The following is an 18029-nucleotide window of genomic DNA, read 5'->3' on the forward strand; positions in this document are numbered from 1 at the left end:
GATCCTTTTGTTAAGATTGATTAAATTTGCAACACCTGGCACTGATGTACCAAAAATTACAAAAATTACCTGGGTTGATTGAGCTGAAACCCCCCGAACAATAGGAATCAGCTCCTCTTGGAAACGATCAGGCCATAAAATGCGTGTCACCAGGCCGAAGTGCAAAGCTTCACTGGCTGTTATTCTGCGACACCCAAACAGCAGCTCACTTGTCTGAAAAAATTTATGAGATAGCATTGGAAACTGGATTCCTGCCCTTAGAAACTGTGTGTGTGTGTGTGTGTGTGTGTGTGTGTGGCGGGGGGATACCAGATCGGTATCAGTGTTGCTGCATGATAAAATTAAACAATAGAAAGTCAAGGTTGGAATAACAACAACATTATGAGGAGGACAGATTGCTACTTACCATAAAGATGACACACTGAGTTGCAGACATGCTTGACAAAAAGACTGTTTACATGTAAGCTTTCGGCCAAAGCAATCTTCAGAAAAGAGAAACACATTCACATTCATACAAGCAAGCACACCTCATACACACCACCGCTACCTCTGGGCACTTCGGCCAGACTGCAGCAGAAACACATTGAATGTGAGCAACAATCCGGGGCAGGGAGAAGAAAGGGGAAGTATAGCAGGGTACGAGTGGGGAAAGAGGAATCAGCACTGCCTGGTGAAGCTTGCAGGAGGGACTAGAGGCGGCATACAGGGCTGCCAGATGCAGTGTCAGGAAGCTATGGGGAAAGGAGAGGAAGGAGAAAACATAGGGAGCAGAAAGGATAGGAGCAGAGACAGGGAAAAGACCACTTAATGCACTGGCACAAAGCAGCACACAATGTGGGAGTGAGGAGGTGACTGGACAGAGTGGGCAGGAACAGTTGAGTGGAGGTGTAGGGACAGTAGGTTGTCATAGACTGAGGCCAGGAAGATTATGGGAGTGGAGAATGGATCTGCAAAGTTCAGAAAAACTGGTAGTGGATTGGAAAGTCCAGATGGCCCAGGTTGTTTTGGCATAGTTTGCTTCACTTTGCTCTTGGTCACAGTTTGGTGGTGCCCATTCATCCTGTATGGTGCCCAGGTGGTTAACAGTCATACCAAAATAAAAATCTGTGCAATGATTGTAGCAGAGCTAGTATATGACATGGATGCTTTCACAGGCTGCCCAACCTCTGGTGGGGTAGGATAAGCCTTGACAGGACTGGATGACAAAGTGTTGAGTGGGTAGATCGGGCAGGTCTTGCGCCTGGGTCTTCTACAGAGATATGGTGGTGTAGGGATGGACTAGGATACTGTGGTGGTTAAGTGGGCAATGGAACACCACTTTAGGGAGGGTGGGAAAGATCTTGGGATGTATGTCCCTAATTTCAGGGCATGATGATAAATAGTCAAAGCCCTGAAGGATGTGGTAGTTGTTCCAGCCCACGGTAGCATCGGGTGGTGATGGGGTCATTCCTCTGTAGCTGGTTCTTGGGGGTGGTGGGAGGATTGTAGTGTGGAAATATGGCATGGGGAATCTGTCTGTGGGCTGGGTCTCAGGGATAGTGTGTCTTTGAAGGCTTTTGAGAGATTTGCAGCGTACTAAGCAAGTAAGCTCCCGTCCCTTCTGATACACCATTCCCATGTGGCAATCCTGTAAGGGGTGGATTTTTTTGTGTGAAGGGGATGACAGCTGTCGAAATGCAGGTACCGTCGGCGGTTGGTGGGTTTAATGTGGACAGAGGTATGGATGGACCATCAGAGAAGAGGTGGTCAATGTCCAGGAAGGTTGCATGCTCGGTTGAGTAGGCCCAAATGAACTGTATGGGAGAGAAGTGTTGTAGTTCTGAAGGAATGAAGACAGGATGTCCTGGCCCTGGGTCAAGATCATGAAGATATCATCAATGAACCTGAACCAGACCAGGGGTTTGTGTTGTGGGAGACTTCCTCTAGATGGCCCATAGACAGTTTGGCATAAGAAAGTGCCATGCAGGTGCCCATGGCTGTCTCTTAGATTCGTTTGTATATCTTCCCTCCAAAGGATAAGTAATTGTTTGTTAGAATAAAGTTAATAAGGTGTATGAGGAATGAGTTAGTGGGTTAGGAGTCTGAAGGATGTTGGGAGAGGTTCAACAGCGGCAAGACCATCATCATGAGGGATGTTGGTGTAGAAGGAAGAGGTGTCAACAGTGAAGAAGTGTTGTCAACCGTGATTAGTAGGGATGCAGGAGGTAAATGGGTGGGCATGATGAAGAATCAGTGAAGGAAGTGGTTTGTATCTTTAATGTGGGAGGCTAGATTTTGGGCCATGTGTCCTGTCAACAGGACGTGTGTGTTCTGCTGCCACTTTAGTGAGTAGATTTTTTTTATCTATTTAATTACATTATATTGTCAAAAGCTGAGTGCATGTATACAGTAATAGACTAAACATTGCCGGGAAACCTTCTCTATAATGTTGGGAAAAGCTTTTATTTTACTAGGTCAGCACCGTCATTGTGAAGGGACAAACATTCTTATTCTGCTATTCAGTAATAAATTTCAAGAGAAGAAAATTTTTACACTTCTGCAGAAAAGTGACCAGTCACTCACTACTAACAGACAAAATATGAAAATAATCTTAAAGTGAGTTAACTGTTACTTACCAAACAATTTCCAAACATGTATTGGAATGTCATTGTGGCTCCACCCTCAGGTACTTGTCCAAGTTTAGCATATGGTGTGTAGAATGTTGCTTTATCACTTGCAATCACCATGTCGAAAAAAGGTAGCATTGTTACACCTAAACCAACTGCTGCACCATTAACACCTGCTATAAGAGGTTTGTTGAAATGTGCTAATGTTCTAACAAAATCCCTGAAAATTAAAATTCAGTTTTGTAGTCAATGCAGAGAAAATAAGAAAATCTATTACAATGATTACAATCTACAATAGTCTTATTCGGTGTCATTAAAATACACAGAAATACATAAGGCCGACACACTCAATGACAAGTCAATTAAATGCTATTTGTTTCATCACACTACAGTGGAACTTCTATTTGACATTTTCCGATTTTACGTTTTTTGCAATTCTACATCATAAATTCGCAGCCCTTATGAAAAATCCATAAGATCAATGCTAAAAATTCCCCGATTTTACGTTTCTTCCTAGTAATGTTCATCTCAATTCGAAGTTCTTACTTGACACCTCACTTTACTTGATCCCGTTTTCTTCCTACTGACAAAAGACCGATGGTTTGCTCCACAGGTGGTAGTGGAGTTGAGGGAATATTTTAGGTCATTGCAGAGAGGGGACACGTGAGAGAGTAAATGCTGACGTAATCCACAATTGGTATTGCCAACACAACTTGCAATGTTTTGCTTCACCATGCAATTAGGATACAACTACTGCTAGATTGCAGCAGCAATGGAAAAACAAGGCAGTTGGCACAAAGTGTTCCAGAGCACGAAGTGTTGCATACCCAGCCAATGCGTGATGAAGGGGACCAGCTGTCATCTTTCCTTGCGCCAGTCTCATCTTTTGGCACCTATTTCCAATTTACTGTATTCAGCAACAATATAAATTGTCATCCTTTTAAATTCAAAAATTGAGTCTCAAAGAACATGCTTGGTCATAATCAAGGAAACATCGAGCATTTTCGGCTAGGGAGCTTTTACTGGCTGGCGACCTGTTAAGTCACCCCAGCCAGAGCAGGCATCACACCACACTAACGTAAAATGAGCTTGCCTGCTGGATGTGTGCAGAAGGGTAGTGGCCGGTTAATGATGGGAGTGCAGACAGGAGCGAAGGCATTCTGTGAAGTGCTGAAAATACACTTTTTGTGCACATGATTGCTATGGCGGAGAAGCACATTTTGAAAACTTCTGTGTTCAAATCTGACACAACAGTCAAGATTAGGTATTTTGTGTATGGTAAATTTATTAATAGTGTATAACAATCTTTCATTCTGACAGCGTGTTAATTCTGTAAATATTAGCTGCTCCAGTTTACCACATTGTATACATCTATTTCGACAGTCTCCTGACAAATGATCAGGGTAGTAAGCATTCTATTCAAACATTTTATGTTTTTATGTTATACTATCTGACATGTTCCACATTCACAGAATAATCTCATTTCTTGGGTCTATGGAACAAAAACTGAATCTAATCTAATTTAATCTCTACAGTTCCAAGAATTACATAGACTACTCACATATGTACTTTGCACCACACACTATAGACAGTAAAGATTGGCAGCACTGAGAGCATGAAGTAAAACTCCAGTGCTGAGCTGTCTTCCAAATTTACACTTTACACATTGTGCAGAAATTCACTGAGCTGACTTCTAATAAGCTTGTAACGTCAATTTGGGAAGTAAACTCATTTTTTTTTTCACGTCTCTGTTTATCTCGTCAAGCCTAAAATAACATTTTGATGTTGGCAAGTACCTAAAGTGCGGCTCATAAGAAAAGCATTAAACAATAACAGGAATGGTGACGAATTTTGTCACCAAGCAGATGTCTGCATTTATGCTTAGCTGCTACAATATTTTTGTTTTAATTCATGATGTTCATCAATATTTGCTAATTCTGGATGAGCACAAAAGAGAGATCTCTCAAAAATGCGTGTTTTGGTTTATAATCTATGGTCATAGCATGTCAGAAAATAGCTCGATTACCTTGTACCCAGATACCAATCTCAGTTTTTTGACGAGTTTTTACTTGCTGTTACACTCTAATGAAATTCATTATCACAAATTATTGTATAAACATGGTAATGTACTCTTAATTTCCTTCACTTATACAGATTTTATACCATATATTGGAGATGACTGTGATTTTTAATCATATATGCCAATTACATGTGTTTTTGCTCAGATTTTGGGAGGTTTTAACATTTTCCTCAATTTTGCATTTTCCTCAGCTTTGTGGTTTTTAAGTCTGGACCGAACAAAAATGTAAAATAGGGGTTCCACTGTATTACTACATTATATAACCAAAAGTATTTGGACACCATCTGACAAGACTGTTGAAGAGTACAATGGCATCTATTACATGGAACATGCAGACTACACTTGCATTCACAAGGAATTAAGACTATGGCATATTTAGGCTGCCAATATCAGCAACTAGTTACTTTATCTGATAAGAACCATTAGCTAAAAATACAGGCCTTTACTTTGATTTATAAAAAAATATAAAGATTAATATTTTCTGAAAAGCGATACAGACAAAAGATGTAAAAAGATAGATGACAATTTACAATTCCATTCTGCAAGTGTGAAAAAATGTCTGTTTTATTTCTTCCTGTCAACAGTTTTGCCAGTCAATCTGCGTTACTCCAACAGGACACCATATTTAAGAAGATAAGACAATATAAATTGTTGGTGAAGCTGGATCATTAAAATCACTGTGAAACATGTCTGCAAAAATATTTCAAACAAACAAGTATTGCTCTCTCTCTCTCTCTCTCTCTCTCTCTCACACACACACACACACACACACACACACACACACAAATCTGGCGCAAGAAAAGCAAGCTTTTGTTCCATGGTGAAGCAGCTGACTCTTACCCATACATAACCAATAAGTCATAGGCACTATGTTACACAGTCTACAGTATGGAGAGACACTATAGTATTATACAAATATGAAAAGCTACATTAATTGTGATATGATGTACAATATTCATATGATAAATACTGAAGTTCTGAGAGCAAGCGTTGCTAGTCTTTCACCATTTACTGCCACTGAAGAGCAGTCTGAGAATAAGTTCGCTCAATCGAAGAATATAGATTTAAATGAGCTGTTTTCTTTTAAATATGTTGTTAATGGAGTGGTATTCTGGGCGTAGAGATGTTATAGAAGTTAATTTTTACCATATGTTCTTAAATGTACACTTTATGCCAGATCAAAAGGCTCGAATTAATGCTATCTCTATTTCACAATATTATGAACAGGATAGTTGCCAATCACTACATAGTGGAGCTGCTGGGGCACAGACAGACACAACAAAAAGACAGTCAAACAAAGCTTTCGGCCAAACAGGCCTTCATCAGAATAGGCAACACACACACACACACACACACACACACACACACACACGACTGCAGTTTCTGGCTGCTGAGGCCAGACTGTGAGCAGCAGCGCATGATGGCAGGGACGGGGTAGGAAGAGGGTAGGGCAGTTAAGTGTACTCGGGAGTTTAGACAGAGGGCAGGGGAAAGGGGGGAGGAGCAGAAAAGAAAGGGTAAAAAGACTAGGGGTACATTGGTGGATTATAGGGCTGTGTAGTGCTGGAATGGGAACAGGTTAATGGGATAGGTGGATAAAAGACAATAATGAAGGTTGAGGCCAGGAGGATTATGGGAACTTAGGATATATTGTAAGGAGTGTTCCCACCAGAGCAATTCAGAAAAGCTGGTGTTGGGAACGACCCAGATGGCACAGGGTGTGAAGCAGTCATTTAAATGAAGAACGTAGTGTTAGGCTCCATGCTCAGCAACAGGATGGTGGCACTGTTTCTTGGTCACAGTTTGTCAGTTGCCATTCATGCGGATAGACAGCTTGTTAGTTGTCATACCCACGAAGAATGCAGCACAGTGGTTGCAACTTAACTTGCAGATCACATGACTAGTTTCACAAGTAGCCCTGCCATTGATGGGACAGGTGATGCTTGTGACTGGAATGGAGTAGGTGGTGGTGGTGGTGGTGGTGGTGGTGGTGGTGGGATGATGCATGGGACAGGTCTTGCATCTAGGTCTATTACAGGGATATGAGACATGAGGCAAGGGGATGGGAATGGGGGTTGTGTATGACTGGACCAGAATATTGTATACATTTGGTGGGCAGCGGAATACCACTGTGGGAGGTGTGGGAAGGATAGTGGGTAGTACATTCCTCATTTCAGGGCACGACAAGAGGAAGTCGAAAACCTGTCAGTGAATGTGATGTAGTTGCTCCAGTCCTACAAGGTTGGGAGAGCAAGTATGGTCTGAGAAGACTGCAGTGAGACCTTTGGTATATTTTGACAGGGACTGCTTGTCACTATAGATGCGAGGGCCACAGATGGCTAGACTGTATGGAAGGGACTTCTTGGCCTGTAATGAACGGAAGGGACTTCTTGGCCTGTAATGAACGGTAGGTGTCGAAGTGGAGGTATTGCTGGTGGTTGGGAGGTTTGATATGGATGGAGGTACTCATATGTAGCCATCTTTGAGGTGGAGGTCAACATCAAAGAAGTTGGCTTGTTGGGTTGAGGAAGACCAGGTGAGACAAATGGAAGAGAAAGTGTTGAGGTTCTGGAGGAATGTGGATAGTGTGTCTGCACCGCTCGATCCAGACCAAGAAGATGTCATCAATGAATCTGAACCAGGTGAGGGGTTTGGGAGCCTGGGTGGTCCAAAAAGATTCCTCTACATGATGCCCCATCAATAGGTTGGCATAGGATGGTGCCATGTGGGTGCCCACAGCCATATCCTGGATTTCCTTGTAGGTGATGACTTCAAAGGGGAAGTAATTGTGGTTGAGTATACAGTTGGTCACGGTGACTATGAAGGAGGCTGTAAAGTTTGGAATCTATCAGGCAATGGGAAAGGTTGTGTTCAATAGCAGCAAGGCCATGGGCATTAGGTATGTTAGTGTAAAATGGGGGTGGCATCAATAGTTATGAGCAGGGCACCATGTGGTAAAGGAAGACGAACTATGGAGAGTCAGTGGAGGAAATGGCTGGTATCTTTTATATAGGATGGTAGGTTGTGGCAGCCACACTGGGGCATCCTGGATAGTTGGGTTTGACTTCAAGAAGCACGTTGAACGAAGGAGTGTGGGGGGTGGTAGGGGTGGGGAGAGGGATGGACTCCAGGTGAGAGATGGATTCTGAGGAGAGGTTCTCAGATGGGCCTAAGGATTTGAGGAGAGATTGGATTTCTGGCATGTGGTCACTGTGACAGGGTTTGTAGGTGTAGATGAATGTGTCTGACAACTTGGAGAGTCCTTCTGCCACATAATCCTAGCAGTTCAAAACAATAGTGGTGGAGCCTTTGTCAGCAGGTAGGATTATAAGGTCAGCATCACGTTTTAGATGATGAACTGCTGTTTTTTCGGTGGTCGTAAGGTTAGCGATTTGGGAATGATAGTGGTGCAAGGTTGAAGGTTAAGAAACTTATCTCTATTTGTAGTTTGTAGGCCACCATTAAGTATGAGTACCTATTTCCTACAAAGCTTTCTTTTTTTTTTTTTAACTGCAATTGTAGCAGAGAGAGAACAGAGACTTACAAAACTGAATAATGTATCAAACATCTAATAGGTACTGCCATATCTAACTGACCAATGCACATATTTCAACCGCCATATCTAACTGACCAATGCACATATTTCAACTACAATTTCAGATTAATGTCTGTATACTTTTACTGACATAGCATACACTTTCTAAAATTACAATAACACACAATGGCTGGCTTGTATTTATCTTCATAAAGTAAATTTTTTTAAAGTATCACCAATACATACAATTAACAGAAGAATAAATAGTATCTAGCTTTTGGAACTGTCAGTTCTTTACTCAGGGAGATAAAGAGGGATAACTTGGGGATTGTTGGAAAAGAGGGCAGATATCACATACTCAACGTCAAGAGGAATCCACCTGTAGTGAAGAAAGGGGAGGCAAACCATAACGTAAGATACGGAAGGCTTGACTCATGTTTTCTACAATGGTCTCAGTGAGGGTATATACAAAGTCTGTGATCTCAGACTACTATTTTGCAAGGTTCTTATACAATTTAAAGTACAAATACAAATTGTTACCCTCAAAATAGCCCTTACACAAAACTACATGGTACCATCCTTCATAGAAGGTCTCAGATATCTGAATTGTTCCCAGCCTCTTTAATGTTCTGTATAACCCCACAGTGGTGTCATTTAAAGTGAATTTTCATGCAGTTCCAGAATGGCATCCTTGTAAGTGAATTGTCAGTCTCAAGAGAAAAAAGTTGCACAGGTTAGATCAGGGAAATAACTTCATTGAGAACCATGCAGATATTTTCATTCATCAAACAGATATTAACATACAGTAACTGTGACACAAGAGTTGCAATGCAAAAGCAGCACCACTCAAACAAGCCAAGCCACAACAACAAACTAATCTTCTCCCTCCTTTTTTAGCCTGCCAGGCACTCACTAGTGTATATGCTGGTATATTGGCTCTCCTTGAGAAAATAATTCTTTACAGACAACAATTGCTTTCAAGAAATGAAACAGCACTGATTTCTAATCTCATTTTTTGTTTATTTTTTGGGCTTGGTAAGTTAGAAATGTTATATGTGATTTCAATTTTTTTCCTATCTGCACTGCATTCTGTAATCTGCATTTTATCACTAGTAATGGGAGATTGCTTAAACTAGTGTCATCTTTAATCAATCAAGCCACACTTACTTCTTCCAAAATAACATGTATATGAGAATAAATCATTACGTATCAAACAGAAAAGGTACAGAGTGACAGGAATATAGAAATGACTATAAACTGCTAAGCTATAACAACTGATTTAATAGAACATTCATGAGACTTCTGGGTTTACAACAAAAGCATAGTGTTCTCTATATATTGTTGTAGCCCACCACATATACAGTATCTGTACAATGCTGAACATTAAAATTGCAAAACCAGGCATGACAACAAATGACTTCTTGTGTGTACACGTTATGGAGGGAAGAATGCATGATCTAGTATATACACGACTTGGAGGCATAAAAGGTGTGAAAAAGTATATGCAGCTGCCATCTCTGACAAAACAATGGTTCTAATCTGACTGGGCACTGAGTTGAACTGAGCTCGGATGACACAAATGTACATTATTCAGTGCTGCTTTACCTATATGCTAAGAGTTAATCGATAGGAATGGCTGGCGAATGATGGCATGACAGTCACTTAGTAACCTGTGATCAGTTGTTTTTAATGGGTAAGAAATCAAGAGAAAATGCTGGCCAGGACAACAGTCAAACACTCTCCATATCAAGATATGTCGAAACAGCATGGGCAACATGCAGTCTTGCAGTATCTTGTTGGAAGATAGTGTCATGGAGACCTCTAAGATAGGGCAAAACCACCAGTCTTAATATACCAGAAATGCAATGCCAGCTTTCTAACACCAGTTATGTGAACCAGATGTGACAGCGGCATGTTCTCATTGGTATCTCATACCATCACATTAAATGCTGGGCCCATTTGATGATAAGAAATGGAATCTGGTAACATTAATTCTTTTTGAAGCTTTCACACAAGGAAACATTCATCAAAACAGCTGTATCCACTGACATTAACAGTGAATTTGTTCTGTGCATTGGACTCTTATTCAATAAATGTGATGTGTACCGCATCACAACAGGAAAGCTGTACACACTACTGGCTCTTATGCGGAAAGATGATGTGGTTCCACCAACATTGGTGATTGTGCTGACAAGCCATGGTGCTCCAAATAGCGTCGCACTGTCTGTGTTGATCTTGTCTTGTTGTAAACAAGCCCATTTCCTGATTCATGGTTCATGATAGGGCTATACGATCCTGCATGGGTAAGCGAAAAATACGTTCATCTCCTTGGGCACTAGTCATGTGGGGCTATTGAAATCCTGCACAACATTGAGTATTGAACTGTTGAACCTTTCACTTACACATTCACATACAGTCATAGGACTCAATTAATACGAACAGCAATATCGTGGAAACATAAACCAGTGTCCCAACAGACCATGATTCTGCCACTGCCAAATTTTGACATATGCTGGTGGATGTGTCTATTTCTTACACATGGCATAACACTATCTTCTCAAAAACATACAACATTGAAATGTGATTGCTGAATGAGAAACTCACTGCATAAACTTTCTTTGTATACATAATGTACAAAGTATTATTGCTATCTACTTCATGCAGTTGCACTGAAATCCTAATGATTTGCATACACAGTACAATTGGCTAAGAACAGAATTGCTTGGGACTAAAATAATATTCCAAATTGGACAAGTTTCCGGATTACACAAAACTCACTAGGCCACATAAATTATGTCCAGTATCATGCACAAAAGCATAAATTGGTAATTATGCATATATTTACATACCTTCTTCACTCCCGCACAGTAAGATGTTCGTTTACTGTGTATTCTACAACAGAACACTAGAAATTACACTAACCGATAAATAATACGCCATTTCTGTATTTTTACTCTAAATTTGTTTATGGTTGTTGTACACACATATTATTCCTGTGTTTATTTGCTTTACATTTCACTTTTGTTGCCACATATCAAGGAGGTACACATATTTGACTTCCCTATTCAATTCCCCCTCCCCTTCCACTATACAACAGTTCCTACAGCTTTGGAGAATGTGTGTGCTACAGATTGCATAATATCGTTTATGCACACAATAGGTTCTTCAGGCGTACCATATTAATTTTTCTAGGGACATCATTTTGCGTCACTACCTCTTCTTCTTCTTCTTCTTCTTCTTATTCTTCCTTTTCTTCTTGATCATCTGTGTTGCAGCTTTCTGCTAAATTTGTTGTGAAGTAAAATGCGAGTGAGTTGACAGGAAGACAACACTTTGATGGTAGTCGTCAGCTCTACATGAAATGTTTTGTATTTTAATTAACTCAGCGACATCATTGCTGCCGTATTTTCTCGAGCTTTGATGGCCACAAAAGTGTCTTGTTCTTGACCTCCAATCCCACTTTACTGAAGCTTCTGGCATCATTTCTCTTATTGACAAGCCAATCCCATTTACTGCACCCAGGACAGAAACTGAGCATGCAAGAGCAAAAGCACTTTCGATTTGTTCAGCACTCAATAATTACCTATAATGGGACTTGAATGTGTAAATAATCCCCTGATCCATGGGTTGTGTGAGGTTGGTTGAAACTGGCAGGGACCAAGTCAATTTCACTTTTGATAATTTGACTTTCGGGTAGCACATTCCATTGTCTAGGTAAAGGAGAAGTTGGAAATTTCTTTTTTTTATTTTTATTTTTTTTTTTTTTTTATTTAAAGAGCCCAGCCATTCTTCCATAAGACCACTCACCACCCACACCTTTTTAATACTTCACCACATGACTGGAAGTGTATTGATGTCTATGGTTTTGTCACCTTTCGAATCTCCAGTGGCTTGTCCATTTCACCTAACATGTTTCCACACAGCAGTACAGTGAGTCTTTCCTTCGGCATTTTTCTGTCAGTGCACTTTTCAGCTCTAATTGATAGAGATTTTGAAGGCAGTACGTGATAAAACAGTCCCGTTTCATGGGCACAGGACACATCTTTTGGGTCATAATTTGCAATTAGGATGTACAGTATTGTATTCTGTTGCTACACTGCCCTGCACATCCTTGGTTTCCCCCACACTTCATTCTACATGAGGTAGTGCCTAGCTCTGAAACTGTCCAGCCAACCTATGTATGTCTTAAGCTGCATATTTCCAAGCTATTTAGTGACTTTTGGAGCTTCACTCAGCAATATGTGGCCAGACATAGGTAAATTTTTTGCCCATGTGCTTATGAACCATTCTTACACTATCTTGTTAAAATTTTCATTTCCTGTCCACTTTACTTTTTTTTCATTCGCCTTTTCCCTTTTGTCCATTGATCCAGTATCTTATACTTGTTTCAAAATGTCTGATAAATTTGTGTTTTACCTTATTTGAAATGCAACATAATTTCGTGCATGGAGAGTCTGTCTCTCACACTCACCTAAATTGCTTTACTTTTTTCATTAAGTGTTAGTGAAACATGCTTTTCTTTCAACATCATATTATCACTTAAAAGTGCTACTAGTTAGTTGAAACTGGCAGAAAATAATGCAGGTAGTTCATTTCTTTCGACTGCTTGACCTTGCTGGGTAAAACCACTGTTTAACAGAACACCCACCTCTTAAGCTGTGCAGAGTGCAGCAGTATTTGCGGTGTGCAACAGTGTTCCAGTGTGTGCCTGCATACGTCAATAATTATGTAAAACGAGAAATGCCAATAAACAGAGCACTCATGAATGAACCATTTCCTTTGATTTAGCAACATTGTGCTAGCTTGTTCGCTGTTGTACAGAGCAGTGCATACTGATAGACATCCACATAGTCGCACCTCTTTTCTTAAATTTGTGCCACTCAATAGTACTGTCAGTTCTGTACATCTTTTTGTTAAAAGTAACCTCATTGTTGAGTCTAACTAAAGTATTCTGTAATACAATAGTAATGTAAAGTAATAGTACTGTATCAGCACTTTTCCACATTACACAATGAATTATTAATAAAGTCTTATAATTTGGATTCTGTTTCCATGTTAGACACATTCTGCTTCACAAAAAATTTATCCTATAAAAGTATACTGAATGTGTTGGGGCTGAAATACTTGTGTGGTTTGGGCAGATTTCCGAATGATACATTTCCTGCTTTGATCAAGGTTTACAGTACAAGCATGCTGTCTTCATGGTGTTTTAATTTTAATGGACAGCAGCATAAAAATCAGAGTGTCTGTGGGATTTTGGTCCAAAATATAAACTTATACTGGGCAGAGATGAGAAAGAAAAGAAAAGTGACTATGAAATAGTTAATGTTTCGAGTGATGAAGCAAACTGTTCATTGTCGAAAGCTGGATACTTGTAAAATTGACCACTTTAAATATACCACAAATTGAAACATGAAAGCTCAATCAATTATTATCAAACTACAACCAATTTTCATACTTACCTGCACTGACAACCAGGGACAGAATGAGTCATCTACCAATTTGAAACATGAAAGCTCAATCAATTATTATCAAACTACAACCAATTTTCATACTTACCTGCACTGACAACCAGGGACAGAATGAGTCACCTACCAATATGTGAAAAATGGTTTGTTAAATTTCTTTAAAACATAATCTTTCTGTGGAAGTCTAATAAGAAAAACTTAAAACAGAATGGGAATGTGGTAAGTCAAATATGTAATATTTGTGAACCATACAAAACTAAAGAAGGCAACAAGTAAGTTTCAGTACTCGACAAGGTAACATAGGATCAGGAAATCGTCTCCTGAAATCATAACGAAGCAAACTAAGAGGAGCACAGAGTATAAAAAAAGGTTATTACAGAAAGGAAAAACAGAGGGACAGAGGGGAAAAAAGAAAACAGTTATTCAGGAGAAGGGGCAGTGACAAGGCGGGGGTGGCTACAGAGGCTATAGCCCCCCCCCCCCCCCCCTCCAATGGAGTATGATATTACACTGGATAAAATTACTTCAGAAATCAGCGAATGTGTTACTTCAACAGGTTCAATCTTGTTTTATAATTATGTAGCAATATATGTTGCAATTTAATTCAAACACATTTTAACAAAAGAATAAGAGCAGCAAATAGCTCACTATCTAAACCAATAAATATCATTTAACTAAAAATGGGTGTCTGATTATTCATTAATATACACTGGATGTATATTAATGTAGGAGTACCACTTACAATAATCAAGAAAGATAAATATGCCGGGTACGCCTACCCACACTCAAATTGCTGATCCCAGCCAAAAGCTTGTCGCCGGACAGCTGGGTCAAATCGTATTATTTTCCTGGGCACACACATTCTGTAGACACATTTTTACCCTGAACTCCAAAACAGTTACCAAAACCTACTTTGAGCAATACTAAATTTTACCAATTTGTCGGTGGAGGACCCCATCTCACCTTCTGTCAAGCGATATTCCATTCCCCCCCCGCCCCCCCCCCCCCCTTGACCGCCATCTAGAATCGCCCTTGTTCAGGAGAATACACAGTGGGAAAGAGCGTTTGTGTAACGTATGTATTACTACAAACAGAACAAGTTGGAGATGGTAGTTGGTGTATCATCTGCTAAAAGTATATGAGCCAACTAACACATCTATAAGACTAAGTGTACATAATAATTTCCAAACAAAGATAAAATTGTATGCATCTGCAAGCTGCATACCAATTTTGTACTACACAACTTTGCGCAAAGCGAACCCTAGGCTGGTTCTCTGCATTCTTCACAATACCCTTCCTGTGCCATTGCTAGTTCAACAAAAGTATACAACAGAGCTTCTGCAGACAGGGTATGGAAAACAGCAGGTAGAGTCGGAAAACTGAAGCTGTCAAGGTGAGCCACAAGTCATTGCACATGGATACCTTAGCCAGTCAGAACACTGTCTGCAAAGATACATGTTCAGATTTGAGACCCCGTCGAGCACACAATTTTTATCTGCTAGGAACTTCCACAACTATGAGGCTTGGTACATTACATTAATACTCTGTGGTATCAGGATACACATATCTAGATTATTCTGCTCTGATCATACATATAAAAAGTAACTGTCGGCTTCTCATCAACATACCTCAATTTTGAATATTGCATAAAAGCTCACAAGGAAAGTCATATAGATCCAGAGTATTATGAAACTTAGTAACTTGAACAAAAAAGTGTACACAACACTACCGAGTGAGTATGTTTACAAGTCTGAGAAAGAGATGAAATATTTAACTGTTTCTAACAGGATACTACAGAGTAACTCGCACCACAATACAGAACAGTATATATGGAAAACATGTAGACAAATTCGTTAATAGCTAAAGTGAAATATATTTCTCTATTCCTGGTCAGAGACTTCTAAAGTCGACGCAAAAAAGGGATCTTAGGATAAAACAGTTTATGACCAACGTTAGCTAGGTAGCTGTGGAAATTAATGTGAGGTGGGGCATATATTTGCTGAGTGAGACAAGATACAGTAATGAACCAAAACATTATGGCCACTTGCTTCATAACTTGTTGGTCCACCTTTGGAATGCAATACAGTAGCAATTACATGTGGCACAGATTCGGTAAGTCCTTGAGTGTTTTCCACAGGTATGTGGCATCAGTATGGTACATCTATGGACATGGAGCACAATTCCAGTAAATTACAGGGCAGTGGTTTGTGAGAGTAGAAATTGTGCTCAAAATCATTCCAGACATTTTGAGTTTGTTTCATACATGTGAATCTGGTAGCCAAACCATTAAAGTGAATTCACTACAATCTTCTCAAACAACTGTAACACTATTCTGACCTTGTAACACGAACAGTTACCATCCTGAAAGATGCCATCACCCTTGGGAAGACATAAAAACTATTCTGGCCTTGTAACATGAACAGTTACCATCCTGAAAGATGCCATCACCCTTGGGAAGACATAAAAAATAAAGGGGATGTACATAGTCCACAATGATGTTAATGTTGTCCACAGCTGTCACCATGTCTTTGGTTACTACCACAGGTGCCATAGAAGTAAACAAAAATATTCTCCCCATTGGCCTGCAATGATAAAGCAGAGTGTGTTTCGAGCAGCTGTTTGCTGGACCATTACAAGGGCTTTGACCTGCTATAACAATAAACAAGATTCATCACTCAAGTGACAGACACATTTTCATTGAGCCACAGTACAATCTGGATAATCCCATGCCCACTGCAATTGTAATTGATGATACTAGGTCAACATGCGAACAGAAAGGGGTCATATTCTGCAGAAGTCCATGATCAAAAAATGTGTACCGAACAAAGTGCTCCAAAACATTTATTCCTACATCAGCATTGTACTCTGATGTCAGATCTGGCACAGATTGTTGCTGCCTATCCACGGAGTGCGAAAATCTGCAACCTTCACATTCTGTGATGAGACAGTGGACACTCAATATTGTGTCAACTACTTGTGATTCTACTATTGTTCAAACAATTTCTGTAGGTGCTCACAATAGTAGTATGTGAACAACTTTGTCATTTCCAAAATGCTCTTTTCCAGGCTGCTTGTCTTTCTATGTCGCTTATGTCACTGGATTTCACATTTGCAGCCCATATCATCACTACAATGATTCCTCTATATATTTCTTTCCACAACATGTGGTGGTAATGCCACAAGGAGGCATTCAATCCCATAGTCGACAGAGGTCACAATGTTTTGACTCATCAATGTTTTTGTGTCTCTTTGAAATATCTAGATTCAAGGATTAACAATTCCTATCAACTATTGACAATCTATTTCATGAATGGCACATTATTCTTACAAGATACAGATGAAGCTGTCTTTGACAAACATCAGAGTGATCACGGGGAATCTTAAGCAATAAGCAGTTGATGGACACCATCTATTTGGTATAACTGAGGAAATAGTAGCTTTTTCCAGTAGCAACCCTCCTTCTATTTCTATATGTTCATTTTTCATACGTAAAATAGTAAAAAGCTGTTTTGTGATAGTTAACTACTAATATTGTGTACAGAAATAGTTTCTAGTAGCAGCTTTCTTTGTTAATGTACACTATGCTTCATTCCACATCCCTGAAGATTTTCTTTAATAACAAGATCTATGGTACATCATAAATGAATGAATGGCTGGATGGATGGATGAAATTTCAATCTACTGTAATGGCCAAGCATTCAGTCAGTGATCTGTCCTGGGATTTTCACAGTACTTAATGTGAAATACACCTCCAGTAAACCAAAGTGTAAATGTCTAAACCTAAGTTAGAACAGGATCAGACTAAATGTATTTCTTAGCACATAATTTTAAAGGAACTACAAATTATCAGTGTTGTAGGGCCATTGGTGTTCAAGATGTGCATCTATGGTATGATGGGTAACACACAATAAATTTTCTTGAGATGGAAAAGCTTCCGTCCACAAATAAGCATCATGCCCTTTTCTCACATGATATCCTGTGAACCATGGATGAAGGGCAACATGCAGATCCCATATTCCCAGATTTCCGGACAGCATTTGACACAGTCCCCCACTGCATACTTTTAACGAAGATATGATAGGACCCGTATTATTCTCCACATACATAAATGATTTGCTGGACAGGGCGTCCAGCAATCTGCGACTGTTTGCTGATGATGCTGGGTTGTATGGGAGGTGTTGTCACCGAGTGGCCTTAGGATACAAGATAACGGACAGAATTTCTTGTTACTGCGATGAATGGCATCTTGCTCTAAATGTAGAAAAATGTAAGTCGATGCAGATTAGTGGGAAAAACAATCCATACTGTTTGAATATGGCATTAGTAGTGCGTACTTGACA

General features: G+C 39.8%; 1 protein-coding gene across 3 annotated transcripts in view; it reads right to left on the reverse strand.

Moving 5' to 3' along the window:
* The window catches only part of LOC126253090 (uncharacterized), a 96061-nt gene that overhangs the window by 40962 nt on the left and 37070 nt on the right, over window positions 1-18029 (reverse strand). For all 3 annotated transcript variants that reach the window (XM_049954193.1, XM_049954192.1, XM_049954191.1), the window contains exons 5-6: window positions 2616-2826; window positions 70-213 (exon numbers count right to left, since the gene is read on the reverse strand). In XM_049954193.1, coding sequence (XP_049810150.1) covers window positions 70-213; window positions 2616-2826 — 355 coding nt within the window. The remainder of the gene's footprint in view (window positions 1-69; window positions 214-2615; window positions 2827-18029) is intronic.

Source organism: Schistocerca nitens, chromosome 4, assembly GCF_023898315.1.
Source record: "Schistocerca nitens isolate TAMUIC-IGC-003100 chromosome 4, iqSchNite1.1, whole genome shotgun sequence".
Taxonomy (NCBI): Eukaryota; Metazoa; Arthropoda; class Insecta; order Orthoptera; family Acrididae; genus Schistocerca; species Schistocerca nitens.